This window comes from Scylla paramamosain, chromosome 1 (genome assembly GCF_035594125.1).
Source record: "Scylla paramamosain isolate STU-SP2022 chromosome 1, ASM3559412v1, whole genome shotgun sequence".
NCBI classification, from domain to species: domain Eukaryota; kingdom Metazoa; phylum Arthropoda; class Malacostraca; order Decapoda; family Portunidae; genus Scylla; species Scylla paramamosain.
Window position 1 is genome coordinate 32,467,191 of NC_087151.1, and position 20,502 is coordinate 32,487,692.

Below are 20,502 nucleotides of genomic sequence, written 5' to 3' on the forward strand. Positions count from 1 at the left end.
GGAGGAATGAGGCACACGATGATTGCTGCTTGGCTTACTGTTTCTCGTTTTCTGCACCGCTACCCTCACGTGTTGCGAGGATGATAACATAGGAGGCAGGCTTGCACCGCCCCCGCCACGCACTCACACACGATTTCACACCCGTATCCCATCTTCACACTATATCATTTGCTAACAAGACCTCTTATTTTCCTCGTTTCTCTGCACTAGTCTGTATATTTATATTTTCCAAACCATCAAAAGACATCCACCTCATTGACTAAAGCCTCGGAGTTAATACGTAACTTCATGTAACTAGTGTGAAGAGTTTTACTGATCTTCTTCATTATGTCTTGTCACGTTAAGTCGCCCAAGGTCTGGGATCGCCCGGCGGCATCCAACCTTCTCGTATTTCATGTAACTGGATCCAAGATTACCAAGAACAAGCTACTTTTTTTTCGGTCGCTCACCAGACTACTGATGATTGTGTGTGGTTTTCTCAAAGTTGGCCGCCTAACCCCCCGCGTAACAAGATGTGTACGCGTGTGTTCCTTGTAATAGCAAGATCTTTTTGGTCCACGAGGAGGTTGTGAGGAGACTTTGATCGCCTACACAATGTGGTGTGTGTGTGTGTGTGTGTGTGTGTGTGTGTATGAACCACCTCCCCCTCCTTTCTTCTGTAGGTCGCACCGGAACCAAGAAGAGGAACACAGCCTATACAAAGGAGTCACGAGTCTTCTTACTCTGCAGGATAAGAAAAATGACTTCCGCGAAGCGTTAAGCAAACGTCCGAGGGTCTTTAAAATGAGCAATGCCATGGTAAATCAAGTCGGAAAGCAGAGGCAGAGACAAATGTGCATGAGCGAGTGAGTGAATACCTGGCGCGGGGTCTCAGTAGTCAGTCCACCAGGCAGCTTGTAAGGAGTGCTCGGAGTATGAAGATGAAGGAAAGAGAAGTGTCAGACTGCAACAATAATACAAAGGAGAGGAGAACGTTACTGGAGGATACTCGCTTGAAAATAAACATAATGAAGAAACAAAAGAACAATATATACATTTTGGTTTATAAGGAAAAAGAAAAGGAAAGACATGGAAGAAAACAGTGAGAAGGGACAAGTCAGGTAGTGGCATTTCAAAGGCAGCATTTCTGACCAACAACTCAACAGGACATGGCTGAGACTTGTGCTCGTGTGCAGGACCATTTGCAGCGCTCATTCTTGGTCAGCGCGTCAAAGCAGCCAGGCAGTCAAGTAGTATTAAAAATATACATGTCCTACAGCAGTTACTTCGTACAGATTTCAACCAAACCTTGAGTAAAACGTGGCGGCTGAGGATAAATGAGGAACATACACAAAAAGAAGACAGGCGGAGACAAGACAGAGAATGAGAGACCGACAGACAGCACACGACAGTATAGAAATTCATTACTCTCTGGTGTTCCTGAAGCTCAATATCGAAAAACAAACCGAAATTCCTCACATCACACACCCACTCACCCACAAACACATACACACACACACACACACACACACATACACACACACACACACACACACACACACAGCACTACCCTTCTCACCCCCCCCCCACACCTCCCTCGTTTGGCTGCGTGGGCGTGAAGTTAGTAAGATATTTTTATAGTATGCGCTCGGTCCTTACAGAGAGACGCCCAGAATTCTGACATATCACTTATTGATCCAGGTAAATGCGAGGACTTGCGTGTTCTAGCAGGTAGAGGGGAGGAGGAGGAGGAGAAGATGGAGAGAGGGACAGAATACAGGAGGGAGAAAGAGGGAGAGTGTTAAGAGCCCAAGAGGGAGGAAGGGAGGATAAGAAAAGGCCGCGAAAGTGTCAGAAAGAGAGAGAAATGGAGGGATATGATAAAAGGTCTTAATATAGTTTACGAGGAACAGCGTGAGCCGTGTAAGGTGTTGAGGGAGGGTACCAGTAACTAGGGATGGAGGATCACATAAGTCGAACACACACACACACACACACACACACGCTGATCTGGGAAGAATGAAAATCATACGCAACACTGCTTTTCTTCATTGTCACGAGTTAAAATGATGTTATTTGAGTAGAGATGGAAAATAGTTAAGTAAGTAAAAGCCCTAGGCCAATTTTACTGTTTATATGATATGATAGGAGAAAATAATAAGAAAAGAAAAAAAGTGGCTGAAGAGTTACATACATAATAGTTCACTCCGGTAGAATTTCCAACGATCTTTGCCAGTCTAACGTGCCTTCTCTCTCTCTCTCTCTCTCTCTCTCTCTCTCTCTCTCTCTCTCTCTCCTTCCCGATATAAGACCTTCAAAGACACATTCCCCGGTACTCGCCGCGTCGCTCGCTAAACAAGGGTATTATTCTCCTTTTTCTTCCTCCCAAGGCTGCTAAATCTGCCAAGCCCTCAAAATAGCCTCTTTCCAGCAGCATTAACCTTCTTGTGTCGCGCCCAGGGACTCCGCTGAACAGGGATAGCAGACTCCACGCTGCCTCATCGCTCTCTATACCGCCGCCTGCATTCACCACCTGCTTTCAACAACTGACAGCCATCTATTCTTAGCGTAGTGCTTGGCGTCTTACTCTCTCCCTCGGGAAAAGACTGTGTTCTCATGAAGAGGGGAGTTTGAGACTTACTGACGGCACTGAAGGCACGCGCGCGCACACACACACACACACACACACACACACACACACACACACACACACACACACACACACACACACAGTCGTCCTAGCTATCCTTGACGTTTTATGCTGACCGAGTCTCCACAGATGAAAGAAGGCGTTTAGTTCCTTTCATCTGAGGTCGCGAATTTCAACACTTCACTTTGCAGCCTCCGCCAGAAGAGCAGCGAGTTACCTCCATGATTCTTACTAAAAGGTGCATGATAGCGGAGTAAGTTTCAGTTTCATAACCCTATGAACCCAACATCGGCACTTCTCAGTGCAAGGAATCATGAAAATGTCAGTATCAATGTTAAATTCGGTATTTAAATCATAAGAACACAAGAAAGTACGGGAAGCTGCAGGAAACCATCAGGCCTACACGTGGCGATCTCTATATAAAACGATAACTACCTTCTTCATAGGAAAAAGATAATACTAAATCTATTCCTCTCTTTGCCTGTTCTAATTCCTTTTCTATATTTGACCCATTTTTCTGCTTTTCTGATGTTCTTATGACCTACGAAGTGTGAGGTGGTGGGGAGCGTACTCGTATATAAGAGGGTGGAAGTGAGTGGAAGAACACGCTGCTACCAGGCACTCACTCAGCACATCAAATAGCAGGTGACGGCTTCACTTTTATCATTCCTCAGCGACCAGTCAGCGGGAGTATCGAGCAACTGAGAGCGTGGAAGGGTAGGAGGGAGGGAGGTAATCATGTGGTGTCCCTCGCTGGAGACAGGCTGTAGAACCACTTCCCCTAAGCGCTTACAGGTTAACAGACTGGTTGTGAGGCAGAGTGGCAAGGTTATATGCACGTAACAGAGTGTGTGTGTATAGTCGCCTCACCTCATGGGAGTGTTGTGCCCTAATCCCCTGCTTTGATTTACTTCTTAACGGCGTAGTTTGGGTTCAGTTCTCTCTTGCTACTTAGAATTGCCTGTCTCGTATTGCCTCTTGAGAAAGCTCATTATTGTTCACATGAGAGAGGAGAGGGAAGTGATGAGCGTGGCACAAGAATTCACTAACGGATAACTGAATAGAACCTAATAGGAGAAAAATCTAGAAAATAACACTCACTATTCATATTTTCAAAGCGACTCCTCTCATTTAGAGTTTCTTCCAAGGACAGGAATGTTGTAGGATAGCAGCATCGATAACGGAGACGAGAGCAGCAATGCAGAACTTCTCGCTAAATTATAAAGAAGTTGACAGTGAAACTTTACTTATACATCCCGTGGAGTTTTTGGTGTGACGACAGGCGTCGGTGGTGTGCTACCTACTGTCACAACTACTGGATGTGTGTTCCTTGAGGACCCTCCCACGCGTCCCTCGTTGCCGGATCCCTCCACTACTTATGTAATATTTTCCCTTTTTAACAACGGCCAGCGCTAAACAATAGAACATCCGTCCTCCGTTATAATTATTTGTTCTCATTTCATAATAACATTGTTGCTTAAATGCAGGCTAATGGGAGGCGAGGTGCATTCTTGCTGAGGTGTTTTTTCTTTGATCTTAAACCGCTTTGAAGTTCTTTTGTTCTGACTCTTGACTCGGTGTACACCGCTTAGGCACGACGCACAGAGTTAAATAACAGAGTATCGCTTCTACACGCCGCTCTCCGTTTTTTTCCTTGCTCGCAGCATAAAAACAAGAGAAGGTAATTGTCGTTTCCGGTTAGTTGACCATAAAAAGTACTTCTAGTCATGCCCGGTGACGCTTGGTGAGAGTAACTCTGGTGAGAAGGGAAGTAAAGAAGAGTGATCTCCTTCATGGTTAATGTTTAAAAGACACATGTAGGCATCACGTTTACTTTCATTTCTCAGTCTATCCACTCCGTTAATTTTCTTGCAAAGGCCACGTCAGCACGGCGAGCTTTCTGAGCAGTTGTACAGTAGCTTTCCACTTTCCGTCCCTTCCGCCTCACTTGATATCAGGTCACCAGACACGCCGCCAAGTGCAGCCCGCAATGAGACAGGCAAGTAGTGGACACCTGGAGGGAAGACAGTTTTACTTTGGCTTTGTGCGCCCATCCTGCCTGGCTCAGTACATGGCCGGCGCTCGTCTGGACGGCAACACTGACTCGGTGGAAACTGGACTTAAAATTTGGTCTGTTAATGATTTCAAAATTTCAAAGTGAACAAATATCACGTTAAACGACAAATGTCCTTCGGTTTAGCCTGATACACTCTTTCTTTCCTCGTCGCAGGAATGGTTTCGCGAGGTCAGCAAGGAAGTGGCTCCCTTACGTGGCTCCTGGTGGGTGCCGTGTCGCTGGTGCTGGTGGCGCGTGTGCAGCCTTACCCGGGCTACGTGGAGCGGCTGCCCAGCGTGCGGCGATACCCCCAGACGCAGCAGCAGCAAGGCCCGGGGGAAAGTGAGCCCTTCGCCGGCACCAACAACGACTACGTAGAAGACGACGACGACGAGTTAGGTTATTCCAAAAAATATGCCTACGACACCCTCATGGCAGGGAGAGAGCCAGACATCTTCCCCTACGACCAGGTGAGGCGTGGTGTGTGTGTGTGTGTGTGTGTGTGTGTGTGTGTGTGTGTGTGTGTGTGTGTGTGTGTGTGTGTGTGTGCAAGCGTTGGTTTATTAATTCATTTAGAATTTTTACCAGTTTAGTGTTTTGTGTGTGTGTTAATTGTAAGGATTTTCACATGTCTGTATTTGTACTGTATTTGTATTTTGTATGGTGCTTTATTGTTTTATGGACTATGGCTGTTTTATATGCGCGTACAAAACCCCACGCCAAACAAGACAAACTCCACAGAATTACTACCACAATATCCTAAAGAACCTACCACTCCCTTAAACCTTCCAATAGTATTATAATACAAAATAAAGCAATAGTGAATCATGACCCAAACTTAAGAGAGAAAAAAAAATACATTCACACCCAAGAAACAAGCCCTTTATCACGAGAAAAATGCACAATCCGAACATATTACAAACTAAATACACAAATTCACGACTGGATGTCAGTATTCACAGCACACGCCAGAAGTATCAAACGGGATCCAACACAGTCTATCACACTCCAACAGGCTCTAGGGAAGATCAAAATAGGAGGGAAATAGAAAATAACACTAACAAAGTCAAGAGTAGCACGTATACCAGACAGGCTCCCCACTCGTGCAACATATCACACTCTATAGGCGCCTTTCACTCGCATACACACGCAAGTACGATATACAAAGCGGACAGTACATTAGGGATTCACTGGTTGGAGTTGTAGAGAGAGAGACTGGTTGATGAACAATAATAGGTTGGCGTTGAGAGAAAGATCGGAAATTCGTATTGTTAAATCCCTTAAGTGTTTTTCTTCAGGTTCTGTTTACTTTGACTTTTTTTTTTATTTACTCCTCCACAATCGTAGTTTGTGTTCTTTCTTCATCTTTACTTCCTTCCTCCTCCTCTTCTTTCTCACTTTCTTTATCCCTCCTCCTACTCCTTTTCCTCCTCCTTTTCTTCTTAGTGTTCCTCATTTTCCTCCTTTTTCCTTCTTTCTTTTTATCATCTTCCTCCTCCTCCTCCAGTTTCGAAGCACACAAGGATGTTAAGCCTCATAACACCAGTACGAAAAACACAGCCACCCAAGTCCTGCCATAGCCATGAATATTCACTCCCCCAGGCACACCTAACCCGCCCACGCACTACCATGCATACTAGACTAACGCCTCTTGTGCAGGGTATCACTAGTAAATAATTAGGTAAATACATAACAATACACGCATAGAGAACGGGTTTGTATTATTCATACTGATGGTTTATTGGTGGAAAGGGGAAAGGGGAGGAGTAGGGGTGGGTAAGGGAAGTCTCGTAATGTTTTCAATATTAAGTCAGTATTGATGGCTTGATTTACATATTATCTCTGCCACACTTTATCAGGTTCACTACTGGTAGGTGATAATGCTTCTGTGAGCGTTATTTTATTTTATCTTTGCCGTAACTTCTTATTTCTAATACTAAAACTACGGTGCATTTTTATTTCAACTCTTTCATTGTTGTAGTTGCCTTTTACTGGTATGCACACTCTGTAGGACACTGTTTGCACGGTCATACAGCAGAAGCAGATATGAAAGAATTGGATGTTAAACTTGTATCATTAGACTACCAAACTACCTGACAGAAAAAAAAAGTTGTACAAACACAAAGAAAATTAGATGGTAGGGTGTCAATCTTATTTTTTATACAACATAACTACCAAAGAGGCTGTACCAGAAATGAATAACTCTGAAAATTTAGTAGGTGATTATCGAAAAAAAAAAAAAAGTTTGTCTAGCCGTAGTGGCAAACTTTATGCTATTTCCTAAAACTTTGCTTTAACGTAATACTAACTGAATGCAAAAGTTGCTTCAGAAAATACGATTTACCATCATGAGCATCTCCCACCAAGTCACGTACATACATAAAAGAATCTTGAGTCTCTTAACATGCCACAATGCAACAACGTACGTGCGGAATGTATAAGTACTATGAATCATCAATATAAGAACTGGTAAATAAGACACTTGAGTTTGCTACAGACTGATTTAATTATTTCTCTAGGTTTTTTTCTTTCGATTTTTCTGTATTCAGAATGGCATCCAGAGAGAGAGAGAGAGAGAGAGAGAGAGAGAGAGAGAGAGAGAGAGAGAGAGAGAGAGAGAGAGAGAGAGAGAGAGAGAGAACGCGCAAAGATACAAGTGAAAGTAATGGGGAAATATGTGGAGGCGGAGGAAGGAAGGCAGCGGAAGGCGGGCAATAGTTGAGACTTAAGAGGATAAAGTCAGACAAGAGGAGGAAACAAGAGACGAAGACTGTCACAACTATACACCTGATTCCCTCTTGAGAGAGAGAGAGAGAGAGAGAGAGAGAGAGAGAGAGAGAGAGAGAGAGAGAGAGAGAGAGAGAGAGAGAGAGAGAGAGAGAGAGAGCGCCTTACCTACAGAGACGGACAGACAGCCACACATACCTACCCGACCACCCACCCACACACACAGACCCAACACAATCTTATCATACAACTTACTTACCTACACAACCTTCGTCTCCCTCTATCACATAACCTTCACTTCCCAACTGACTTCTGACGCTTCCAGACAAAGTACAAAGCAGCATCGCCTTCCTCTCCACCTTCCCTCCCACACCAAGCACTCGTACATAAAGTGTCGGGAATACTTCGGTCACTGAGGTACTTACTGTAGTTTTGAGTCACCGCCACCTCCTCTTGTCCTTTGCGATGTTATAAGCGCTTTATTGCAGAAGCTTACGGAAACCATAACTGAAAAAAAAAGTTGGGTGTGGATGGAAGAGGAGGAGGAGGAGGAATACAAAGGAATACAAAGGAAAGCCAAACAGCAACAGACCTTTTGGTCCTTGCAAGGCTGTTTGGTAAGTACTTCTAACTAGCTACATGGAAAAGAGACAGGACAGCATAGCAGAAGACTCCTCCCCACCCACCACTCCCTCCAGCTTGCGCTGGCATGGAAACAGTTGGGAAAAGTACCATGCAGTATGGAAAAACTGACATGGAATTTTCATAGGAAAGGATGAAAGGAAGTTCTACTATTTACCCTATGGAGAACTCTATACGCCTATCTGAAAGTTAATACAATTTATAATAAAATTGGTGTCTTTAAAATAAAAGTTTATAAGTGAATTTAGTAATTATTCGGACAAGAAGAGAGCTTGTTGGGGACTTGCTTTTAAATATTTGTCTATTTTATTTTTGAATGATTCAATAGAATTGCTGTTAACGATTTCTGCAGGAAGTTTATTCCATATATTTACTGTACGATTAAAGAAAAAAATTTTGGCCTCGGGGGATTTAAAACGTTTGGGTATAATCTTGAATCCATTATTTCTTGTTAGGTTAGAATGATCAATGGTAAAATATTTATTTGCATCAAAATTACTATATCCTTTAAAAACTTTGAACAATTCAAATAGGTCTCCTTTTATCCTGCGCTTTGTTAAATTAAATAGGTTTGGCTAGCCACCCCACCCACCACTCCCTCCAGCTTGCGCTGGCATGGAAATAACAATCTTGGAATCATCTTTGTGACTTTACGCTGTATCTTTTCTATTTTTTCAATGTCTTTTTGGTAATATGGTGACCAGAACTGCACACAGTATTCTAGATGAGGACACAAGTGCAAGACAAGTATAACCTTTTCTGATTTAAATTCAAAGGTTCTTCCAATGAACCCTACTGATTTATTTGCCGTCTTTACTGTTTCTGTGCAGTGTTGATTCGGCTTAAGGTCTTTTGACACAACGACACCAAGTTCTTTTTCTTTTCAGCGCTTGACAGTGGCATGTTATTCATAACATATCTCGCCTAAACGTTGTTGCCTCCGATATGTAGAACTTAACACTTTTCTATATTGAATCTTATCTACCATTTTTCTGCCCAGCTTGTTAGTTTACTGAGGTCACACTGCAGTTCCTGCCACTGTGACGCTGACGTTACTTTACTTGTTATTTTGGTGTCGTCTGCAAATTTACTTATTTTGCAATTGATCCCTTCAACAATATCATTAATGCATATTATAAGAAGTACTGGTCCTAATACTGAGCCTTGAGGAACGCCGCTGTTTACCTTATGCCAATCTGATTCTTTCACATTAATTACAACACGCTGTTTTCTGTCAGAGAGCCAGTCTCTCAGCCACTTCAGGGTGTTTCCGGCTATGCCGTGAGCTTTTACTTTACTGATGAGTCTCTTACGGGGAACAGTCTCGAAAGCTTTCTGCAAATCAAGGTAGATAATATCAACTGCTTTTGTCTCGTCATACGAGTTAAATACTTCATAAAAGAAATCTATTAAGTTTGTTAAGCAGGGACGTTTGGTTCTGAAATCGGGTTGCGAATCCTTTATGATTATATTTTCTTCTAAATATTTAACAATTTTACCTCTGATTATTGTTTCCATCTGCTTGCACACTGCAGAAGTTTGACTAATCGGAAGAGGAGGTGGAGGAGGAGGAGAAGGAGGAAGAGAGAGAGAGAGAGAGAGAGAGAGAGAGAGAGAGAGAGAGAGAGAGAGAGAGAGAGAGAGAGAGAGAGAGAGAGAGAGAGAGAAATGCATTTTAAACACTAGTAACGAGTTGAGTTGTTTTAATATTTCTTTGTCTATCTGTCTGTCCTGTCCATCCGTCTCTCTCTCTCTCTCTCTCTCTCTCTCTCTCTCTCTCTCTCTCTCACCAATCGTGTCTCTTCTTACAAGTGTCAACTTAACTACTTGACGCATCTTAATAAAATTCTTTCACAAGACAAAACAATTCGCTCCAACGCCTATTCCCCTCCCCCTCAACACCTCTCCTTCTCTCTCTCTCTCTCTCTCTCTCTCTCTCTCTCTCTCTCTCTCTCTCTCTCTCTCTCTCTCTCTCTCTCGTTACACAGATTTTCTTCACACGAGCTACGAGTCTCTCTTTAACTCCTTACTTCCTGCATATTTGCCTTTTCCAACCTCGTCTGTCTACTACTTATGATCTTCCGTTTCATTTTACTCTCCCCACTGTCTGCATTTCATCACATTTTCTTATTTATTCCCGACATTTCAGAAGTCTTCCCCGTCCCTCCCACCTCTCTCTCTCTCTCTCTCTCTCTCTGGTTCTTCCCCTCACGTCAACACTGAGGGACACTAACGCAAATGGATGTAAACAAGGGCGGAATTACACTAAATGCCAGTACATATGAGGTAGGAGGAGCATGTAAAAATAAAGGGTCATTTATATGGTCAAGCGATAGGAAAGTTAATGTAGGATTCACTTTATGATTAATTACTGACGTGCGTCCTGAGCCTGACTGACTTTCTGACTCTTAAATGAAAGAGAGACACAAGAAAATGAGCGGGTAACATAAGTTTTGAGAGAGAGGAAGGGGATCAGTTTTATTTTTGTTCTTTCTGCTCTCCTTCGTGTCCTGCCCGCCAATCGCACGCTTTGAGACTCCTTGTTTGACAGTAAGGCGAGAATTATTACATTCCAAGATCTCTCCTTTCCATCTTCTTTTTTTTTTTTTTTCTTTTTTTTTTTACTGTTTTTCAGTGGCGGCTGTTGATAACTTTTTTTTTATTTCATTCGGTCATTCTTGCTTATCGTCTACACCTCTACTGTTTTAGCGAGATATTTTGCCTCCCCCCCAAAAAAAAAAAAAATAACAAATAGATAGATAAATAAATAAATAAATAAGTAATTATGGAACGTGCCCTGTTTCCTCCAGCCTATGCCTTAAACTATATCAACAGATTCCAAGACACTTTTCCCATGTAATTTTAGATTTGTTTTTTGAACTGTCCATTCTAAAAACTGACACCTTTAGTGGGTATTTCACTTCATTTATTGTTCTGCCCTTGGCCAGAGCCCCTCATAAAAACAAATAAAACAAATAAATAAATACATAAATACAATAAGAAAAAAAAATGACAAAAAAAAAGACTCAGAATCAAGAAAAAACTTCACAGCACACAGGATATAAACAAAGTAAGTTCACATACCACTCACCAACGACGCGACCATTCCTGTTCCTCAGTGTGTTCGCGCACCGCACCATCTCACCGGGTACTCGTCCCCTGCCACGCTCATTATGCTGGCGTGGCGAGGACTCAAGTAGCTCGTGAACTGAGGACAATACATGGATATGATCTTAGAATGAGCCACTGTGTTTCTCTCTCTCTCTCTCTCTCTCTCTCTCTCTCTCTCTCTCTCTCTCTCTCTCTCTCTCTCTCTCTCTCTCTCTCTCTCTCTCAGCTTACAGACTTAGTATTTACACATCTTATCTCTATTAATGTTTCAAGTGGTTACTCAATCCCTCAATGGTATTTCTATGATTCTAGTAATACGTAAGCAAAGATTCTGCCTCGCTGATGGTGTAAATATCCTTAAAAATCCGACTAATCATCTGTGTGGCCCTTTAAAATAGTCCTTTTCAGAGAACAACTCGTTTCAGAATACGGACCTCTCTCTCTCTCTCTCTCTCTCTCTCTCTCTCTCTCTCTCTCTCTCTCTCTCTCTCTCTCTCTCTCTCTCTCTCTCTCAACATCTGAACCCGGTCCGAATCTTCATCATCACTACGGGCATGTTCTCAAGGTGTCCTCTGATAATACGACATAAGAACGTGATTTTCCTTGTCCAGCCAGATAGGAGAGCACGCTTAGACCCCATCAGAAAGAAAATACAAATAGATGGGAGAGAACGCCTTTGGATTTCGTCTCGTAACGTTGAAAGATGAGGGATCCCGAGCTGGAGGAGAAGCTAAGTCCATGGCGTAACATGATGCCGTGCTCTCGAGATACGTGGAGTCACAGAAACTGATAAACGAGAAAAGAAAAGAAGGAAGGTGACAGTTGCTGAGATAAAAGATGTCAAGGAAAAGTGACTAATCTGTTAAGTTCCCTTGGCGTTAGTTTGTCTCTCTCTCTCTCTCTCTCTCTCTCTCTCTCTCTCTCTCTCTCTCTCTCTCTCTCTCTCTCTCTCTCTGTCCATCACAATCATCAGTTGCCCGTCACCTCCCGTCACGGACAGTCAAAATGCTTCCCATGCCTCGTCTTTCCTCGCCGGTATTATGCACCTCACAGTCTCAGGGTCGTGTGTCTTATTGCCCCAACTGCGTGCTCTGCAGCGCGCCTCCCACTCCCTTCCTCCCACTTTGATTCCTCTCTCGCTCGGCCGCATCTCCAAACATATCAATTTTTCGACATGTCTGACAAACAAACCGAACATAACTCGTAATAAGACAGCAAAACGGGATCTCGTAACAAACACTGCAGTTCGCCTCAGCAAGGCCAGATCAGGTTTTCACGGAATAGAATAACTTTATCGTTGCGATGAATATGCATGATAGAAAATTCCCTTTAGTCTTTTGAGCTCATTAAAATGAAAATTTAATCATTACATTTCCTAAGTTTGCTCGCAGGAGAGTAATTAACGATTAAGTTTACAAAATTCGTCCAGAAAAGAAAACTCAATTACCAAGTTAACGTCACTTAAATAGAAGTGGGCAACATTACAAAATGCCACGCAATACAGCACTGAGACTTTTAATTTATTTTAACTATATATTTATTTATTCATTTATTTCTAAGCGTATTGCTCCGCCTTCAGTGAGGGTCTCCAACATGCTGCCGTCACTGATGTCCCTCTTTTCCCCAACAGGCGGAGGCAAGCAATAAAAACCTGCAGCAGATATTACGATCGTTTCGCCCAGTTGTTGGCGGGACGTATCCCTCAGACCGCGTCCTTCCCTGGGACGACCTGCACGAGCTGGGCCTCAAGGGCGGCAGGTCGGCGGAGGACCAGCTTTCAGCCCCGGACACCAGCCTCACCCAGCTCTCCTTCGCCAAGCACAGACAAAAGAGAGGTAGGTCCAGGTGATAGTCAGCTGGTCGTCCTTGTGCTTTACTGAACAGACACTGATGTCCTGAATATTGCTCCGTGATGTCGACACTAAACATACACACACACAAAACAAGAGACAAACGCACATATTTTACCTTATTGCACAGAATCTCTCTCTCTCTCTCTCTCTCTCTCTCTCTCTCTCTCTCTCTCTCTCTCTCTCTCTCTCTCTCTCTCTCACCTGCACGCCAGCACACACTGCATCAGTCATGACGTCATCGCTTCCGTCCAGTATGTTGTAGTGGTAGTACGCACGTCAGTTGTGGCTGTAGCACCTAAAGTTTCTGTACTATAGTCTGTATTTGATTGCATTTACTACAGATATATTGCACTGCACCTTGTAAACACTCATAGTGCTGCATTAGTTTACTGTTTATTACTTGTATGCATTTTTATTTTTCATATGTTATTACGGAGCACTTTAGTCACTGTACTCTTAAACTGTATCCTGTATTATGATGTATATTTACTGCATTACCATAGTTACTTGTATTTTTTTGTTTTTTTATTGTTGTGATCTGCATGATATTTCCGCCCTTACAGAGAGAAAATGGCATTGTGGGCTGTGGATGCCGATCTGTCCTTTCTCAGGGGTGAGTGTACGTGCGTGGGCCAGGAACCAGGGAGAGATGAGGGTGGGGAGTGGGGTGGGTAACGAGGATGGCCGCGAGGGAAGGGATATGGGAGGGAATGAGAGGGGGATACATGAGGATGGGGAGCTAATGAGAATGAAGGGGTTGGCAGGGTGATTCGTGGTGAGGCAAGGGGAGTTAAAGAACAGAGGAATATTCTATCTATTACGTCTATTTGAATGACCCTCTTCCTTGTTCCTCTTTCTCAGCTTCCTCTATTCTTCACGCACTTTTATTTCCTTATGTTTTTTTTTTTTCTTCTCCTACTCCCTTCCGTTCCTTCATCATATCCCTCTCTGTTGTTTCTCTCTTCATCTCCTTGTTCTCTCAAGAGACGTTTCCTTTTCTCCTTAACTCTTCTTCATTTCTTCACTGCACCAGCGTCTTCTCCTCATTTCTCCTTTCTCCGCTTTATCTTCAATCTCGCACATTTATCGACATTTCCCCTTTCCTTTTACACCTACTTCCCTCCTTCCTTCTCTCATTATCATCTCTCTCTCCCTCCCGACGCGCTTGCCCTGCTTCCGGCCTCTATACATGGGCGGCTCTTCCCTTTCCTCACCCTTTCCTGTATAGGTGGGAGTGTCCGGGTAGTTGAGGGGGGTGAAGTGTCAGAATGCATTCAAGTCAACCCATTTGATCGCCACGCGCCCCTCCCACCGCCACTGCCTTGGAACTAACGGCATCGCTTTTGGTCTCATCATCACAGACCCGTGGAGCCTCAAGCACTGCATTGAAGAATAGTTGACATTATACTTTTATTAACTAACCTCGAGACACGCACGAGTACACCTACACAACAAATAAGGACACGAATATGCACAAATACGTAGAAACACACGCAATACTTAGCATCTCGGTTATCTAAAATAGTCTAAAAAACAAAAATATGAGGCGGGGTTTTATTTCCGTGTTTTGCAGCATGAGTGTATAATGGTCGGTGCATGATGGGTTGATTCATCTTCATGACTGTCTGTTGTATTACGAGTATTATTTTGTACCTCGCTATATTAATTTCATCCTGCCTCGCGCTTTCGAATGTGGCGGTACAGATGTTTATGACACACACACACACACACACACACACACATCTCCCCTGCAGCAACACGTATACGTATAACACTCCCAGACAATGCTCACAAACAACTGCTCCCTGAAACGTAATTCCCCATCCAAGCACTTCGCGTAACACTGAACACAAAGAGGCCGAACTGCAAGCTTTCCTAACATATTAACATATCACCAGCACCTGCTTCCTGCTTGACAAGACCTAAATCATTCACATACAGTAATATTCTTCCCGGTGTATTGGATAATGTTCTCTAACACCGATTTTTCCTTTGTCCTCTAGTGATGTGCCACTTTAAAATCTGCAACATGGGGCGACGTCGGAGGGCCCGCCACTCTAACCCCCTGCAAGGCTGGCTCTCCTAACAGCCTACCCGAAGCCTGGACCACCACCGCCGCCACCGCCAAGCCCCATCGCACATCCCAGGACTGTTTTTCCTGAGGCGCCTCGCGGGTGTTACGTCTGACCATCCAGTTTGCATAATAATTTCACAGTCGGTCGTCGGCTGTCCACCTCTAGCCTCCCTCGTACTGTTGTTTCCCCCCACGATAATAACCTCCCGTCAAGGGAGGTTATTATCGGAGAGTCTCCGACGCCCAGACTTGTGACCATCCCGCCGGGCGAGGGCAACTTCCACCCTGACCGGCACAGCGCTCATCGAGGGTCAACTTGTGAATTAAGGTTGTGCCTCAGCTCCTCCCCCTCCTCCTCCTCCCCCGCTCCGCCAACCACACCTGCACCACACCGCCACGCTACCCAAGGTAATAGACGAGGCTAAGGAAGTTCATGTTCGCTAGTATTCTTGGAAGAACACGACGATCTCCTTAGTCACACACACACACACACACACACACACACTAACAAATACGCGCACACGCATGCGCTCGAGCGCTTGCGCACACACACACACACACACACACACACACACCCGAGTGAGCAAGCGCGCTGGATACTCATGGGTCCTGCTGCTTCTTCCCTGACTCCTGCACCTCCAGGCTGGCTCCTAAGGACACTGGTAACCCTAAAAGGGTCTGGCAGCCATTGCAAACCATGACAGCTGCCTGGGGGCACCTGGCGATCTGTGCTCCACTCATGTAGCCGCCAGCATCTATTAGCGACAAATATAAATTTTTCAGGGACTTTAATGACCATCTTTTATTGTAGCTAACACAGAGACCACTGACGATTATTTGAAAACCAATAAAACCATAAATGTAAAATTGCTTTCATATTTCTGCTCTTCGTTCTCCTCCCTCGTTTTCGTTTTCATTTTCACCTACAATTTTTTTTTTTTTTTTTTTTCGTGGATATATTCTTCAGTCACAAACACAATTATCTTACCGATGCATGATGTGAGTCAGGCTGAGAGGTGTGTGAAGGCAGGATAGTAGCGGCGCGCCTCGGCCACGCCAGCAGGCGGGATGGAGCAGATATCTCGCCCAGGGCCGCTGTCTGTTTCATATTAAATAACAAATAACGAAAATGAATTGAACAAATTATAAACAAAGTTTTGAGTAGCACAAAGTGTCCTCGTGTATATGTACGGTGAATTATGTATAACAAGAGTATGGTCAACAAATAAATGATTTCCAAGACATATAAAATGTGTGTGTGTGTGTGTGTGTGTGTGTGTGTTGCCCTGAGCGAAGCCTGCTCCGCGTCTCAGGGCGGCGTCCTTCCCCGCCTGTGCCGTGGCCACTCCAGGCCGAGCGGTGGAGCTGCCGTGGAGTCTGGCTGGAGTGTAGGTGTTCCACCTTCCTCCCATTTTACTCTTAATTTATCGATGAATAAACTATGATCAATCAAAATGAAGTCTGCTATTACTGTTTCTTTCCACCCTACGAGTCAAGGAGGCGCGGGTGAGTATCACCTCAGGTCAGATGCAGATAATAGTGGATGTTACCGCCGAGCGGGTGAAAGACCGCCGAGCGGGTGAAAAAAGTCATTGTTGAACAAGCGTATGCTAAATAACATGTTCTGTGTTATGAGAGTTAAAGTTATACTAGTATATTAAGTTCTGGTGCTATATAAGTTAAGTAAATGAGGGGAGTATAATCGCCAGCTGTGTCGCCTCACAAGGTCCTGTGAGGCTGGTGGTGAGAGACTAATATGAAGCATGGGCAACACTAAGGAAACTGAGTTAATTAGAGTAGAGATTAAGGAAACTGAATTCATTATAGTAGTTAATTGCAGTAGTAAAGTTGTGTGAGAGGAACTAGCTGTGGAGAGCTTAGCTGTAGAGAGGTAGTGAGGGTTGTGTTTACGTGATAAAGTTGATGACAGGGCGCGTAGGGTAGATAAGACACTGAGGGATCTCAGTAGAGGAATGGGTCATCCGGGGTCGCATATCTGGCCCAGCGGCCTCAGAAGGGAGCAGATTGTGCCCAGTCTTCAGCGAGGCTCATGTTTAGTGGTGAACTATTGCTGACCTAAGGGTAAGACGGGCAGACGTGAGGCACCGAAGGACAACATGGACGAATCCCGGAGGGACAGATCCCTTTGTACCGCCACCGAGTTCAGGTGTGACTACTCCAGAAAAAATAGGACCACTACAATACAGACGCAGGTGTTGTTTGGTGACAAGCCTCCTTAAGACCCCTAACGTGTGAGTTCCACATCTGTATAACGAGGGGTCGATTGCCCTAATTAGCATAATCCATGATTAGTAATGCATTATGTCGATACAATACTTAATGGTTAATAGTGCTACGCACGTCTTATGTTTATTATGTATGTCTTCTGGTTTGACCGAATGCAATAAACGATTCGCATCACCGTGTGGGCCTAAAATCTTTTAGCTGCCTTCGGGCAGCTACAGTGGACAACTTATTAATTTCTCCTATCCTCTTGTCCCTTGCTATATATATATATATATATATATATATATATATATATATATATATATATATATATATATATATATATATATATATATGTATGTATGTATGTATATAATGTGACAGACACAGATATGGACCTGAAGCTTTTTAGAAGGCCTTTCATTCTTCCTCACACTTTTTCCCCTTTTATTATTACATGGTGGATGGGTCACTTTACTTACTGCTGGGAGACACGAATAAATTTACTTGAGTTTGCAAGATTACCATCACTACACCACCTGGCAAACACCTTCTGCGACCCTTCATCGACTATACGAAAAGGAATTATCATCGATACTGGAGTCAGGAGGAGGAGAAGAAGAAGAAGAAGAAGAAGAAGAAGAAGAAGAAAAAGAAGAAAACGAGTCTAATGACGTACAAGGCGCCGAAATAATAAATCGATTCTTTATACGAGACACACAGTCAAAGAGGCTCAACGTCCCACTGAAGATGTTAGTGTCTAAAGAAATAAAATGCAATGTCTAAGAATAAGGTATCTTTTTCTTCTACTCGCCATTAAACATTACAAGTTAATTCTGTGTGTAGATCACCAAAGCCTCAACGTTGTATTCCCTAATTTCCTCCAGTGTGTGGAAAGTTGTTGCCATTTACCTGTTGTATCGCTGAAATGCTACTTATGCTATAATCCCAGGTGGTAAACAGCCTCACCATATCCTAACCCTTTGAATACTAACGATAACATGATACTTCTCACTTTAATTTCTCTTGCCATGAGCCTTATTGAGTAAAAATATACTTACAAGCACTTAAAGGTATAGAACAAGTAATAATCCGTTCAAGCTTGATAAAATTTGATTAAAAAAAAATAGATAAAAAAATTAAAATAGAAAGTAGAAAATAAAAAGTAGAGTGATAGATGAATTAAATAAATTTAGTAATCAGGTTGTTAGTGATGAGTCATTAAGTTTCAAAAGATTAGACAGGTTTATGGATGAGGATGATAGGTGTTACTAGGTAGGTATGTTTCTTACGGAGACTGCCACGTGTAGGTCTGACGGCTTCTTGTAGCTTCCCTTATTTTGTTATGCTCTGAGGTTAGAACGACTTGCTCTCTACTTCTACAAGTGATACCCATTGAAAATTGTACATGAAACTTGCAGCAGGCCATTTCGTTAAGCTTGAGAAGAAGCCAAAGCAGTCAAAGGTTTTATGGCAATAATACCACTCTGAATACTGTGAATCCAAGCTTTCATAACAGCGCCGCCACGATCCCTCCTGTATAATGGTGTGGTTAACGCTTCCCTGCGTCTGAAATGAAGGATGTACACGAGTTGGGTGCCTCCGTGATTGATGATGTGACGGATGACCACGACACGGAGCTGCGATGTGCCACTTGTTGACTGGCTGCTTAGGTGGTGGTGGTGGTGGTAATGCTAATGAAAACGATGATGATAACTGAGTAATATTACTGGTAATAAGAATAAGAAGGAAAATAGAAGCATCAGCAGAAGAGGTAGAAGCAGAGAGATAGAATAAAGAAAGAAGAAATGTTATCATTGTTATTTATTTAAGTACTTAGTCATTAATCTACTTGTTTATATGTTCTCCATGATATACCACTGGCAATGCGGAAAGACATGAGCGATCCCCACATGCCCCAGAACGGCGTTGCAGAGTACCAAATGTTCCTTCATTCACAGCTCATGCGAGGATCATCTTTAGTGTGCGTCAGTATATACGTCAACTGCTGGATTACAGGGTGAAAAGACTCAGGGGTAGCGATGAATCAAAGCCCACCAGTCTCGCCACGTCTCGCCCACTCCCTTCACCTGCTCTCTTGTCCACCCACGCCCTCACTCGCTCACTGATTTATGACCTCCCGCTGAGCTGAGCCGAGGCCTGACAGCCATCAAAAGACTGAACACGCGCTGTTGAGAGAAGGATTACGGGAATTATTCAGATTCATAGCAAGTGTGAAGTATTAATCGCAGTTCAATACGGGACACTAGGCACAATTATGAACGTTATCAGTGTTATTAGAGACGATAGATTTATGGAAATAGAGTTGCTGGCGCAGAAACAAGAAAAACCTGAATTGTGTCAATATTTTTAAAGTCCATCTGACAAGTAAGGATGGTCCAGTCGCGATAGATGCGGCGGTGATACGCAAAAATACAAACGTGCTGATAAACGTGTGGATCCCTGACTACAATATTTAATTAAGATCACCTCATCCTTAAGCAACTTCAAAACTAAGATCAAGGCAATATTCAGGTGATTAGAGGAACACCTGTACGGGGGATATTCTGGCAGCGGGGTGTGAAAGCTTTCTTGCTCCCCGGCCAGAGAGACAAGGCAAGCAGACGAGCAGCCGTACCACCCTCACATCCATCTATTCGGGCCTTAAGACTACTTTCTGAATACTGTTAGTCTTACTCAATATATGTAATGCCGTTCAGTATTTTGAAAGGTCTTAGAAATACAAAAATAGCCAGAATAAAATTACGTTATGTATTGTGGCCTGTCAACTATGGTATCCCGCCCCAGCCACGTCACTCGACTGGCTGGCGAGGGATACATCAAATCTTTCACTACACACCACAGAAACACATGTCTGTATGTCACTACTTACACACACCTGCTGGACTGCTGAGGCTGCACATCGGGCAGGGTTTCAGCAGTCCTGTTTCACCTTAACCCCAAATAAGCGTTCGGGAAAGTCCACTATCTGACACACGTGCACTGAGCAACACAAGGCGGCGAAGACTGGCTGAAGTGCTCGAGTCGCGCAGCTTCGGTCTCTCGTCTCGAGCCGCTCGGTACTTGGGCGAGACAGAAAGGTTCACATAACACAGGGAGGTTTAAATCACAGACTCCTCATTACCGGGTTGCATTTAGAATAGGCAAACATTATTGCTGAAAT

General features: G+C 43.6%; 2 protein-coding genes across 7 annotated transcripts in view; one reads left to right on the top strand and one right to left on the bottom strand.

Moving 5' to 3' along the window:
* Positions 1 to 16,557, top strand: part of LOC135104181 (uncharacterized) — a 33,783-nt gene extending 17,226 nt beyond the window's left edge. The window contains exons 2-5 of one of the 2 annotated variants that reach the window (XM_064011293.1): positions 4,860 to 5,155; positions 12,796 to 13,000; positions 13,582 to 13,631; positions 15,022 to 16,557. In XM_064011293.1, coding sequence (XP_063867363.1) covers positions 4,862 to 5,155; positions 12,796 to 13,000; positions 13,582 to 13,631; positions 15,022 to 15,024 — 552 coding nt within the window. In that variant the 5' untranslated portion in view covers positions 4,860 to 4,861 and the 3' untranslated portion in view covers positions 15,025 to 16,557. The remainder of the gene's footprint in view (positions 1 to 4,859; positions 5,156 to 12,795; positions 13,001 to 13,581; positions 13,632 to 15,021) is intronic. The other variant, XM_064011285.1, reaches the window with a different exon arrangement.
* The window catches only part of LOC135104149 (uncharacterized), a 156,874-nt gene extending 136,546 nt beyond the window's left edge, over positions 1 to 20,328 (bottom strand). Inside the window, exons 1-3 of one of the 5 annotated variants that reach the window (XM_064011239.1) lie at positions 20,212 to 20,328; positions 11,146 to 11,262; positions 7,838 to 7,919 (exon numbers count right to left, since the gene is read on the bottom strand). The gene's annotated coding sequence lies outside the window, so the exon portion shown is untranslated. Of the gene's footprint in view, positions 1 to 7,837; positions 7,920 to 11,138; positions 11,263 to 20,211 lie in introns of all 5 variants that reach the window. The other 4 variants (XM_064011219.1, XM_064011247.1, XM_064011229.1 and 1 more) reach the window with 4 other exon arrangements.
* Positions 20,329 to 20,502: the final 174 nt, after the last annotated feature.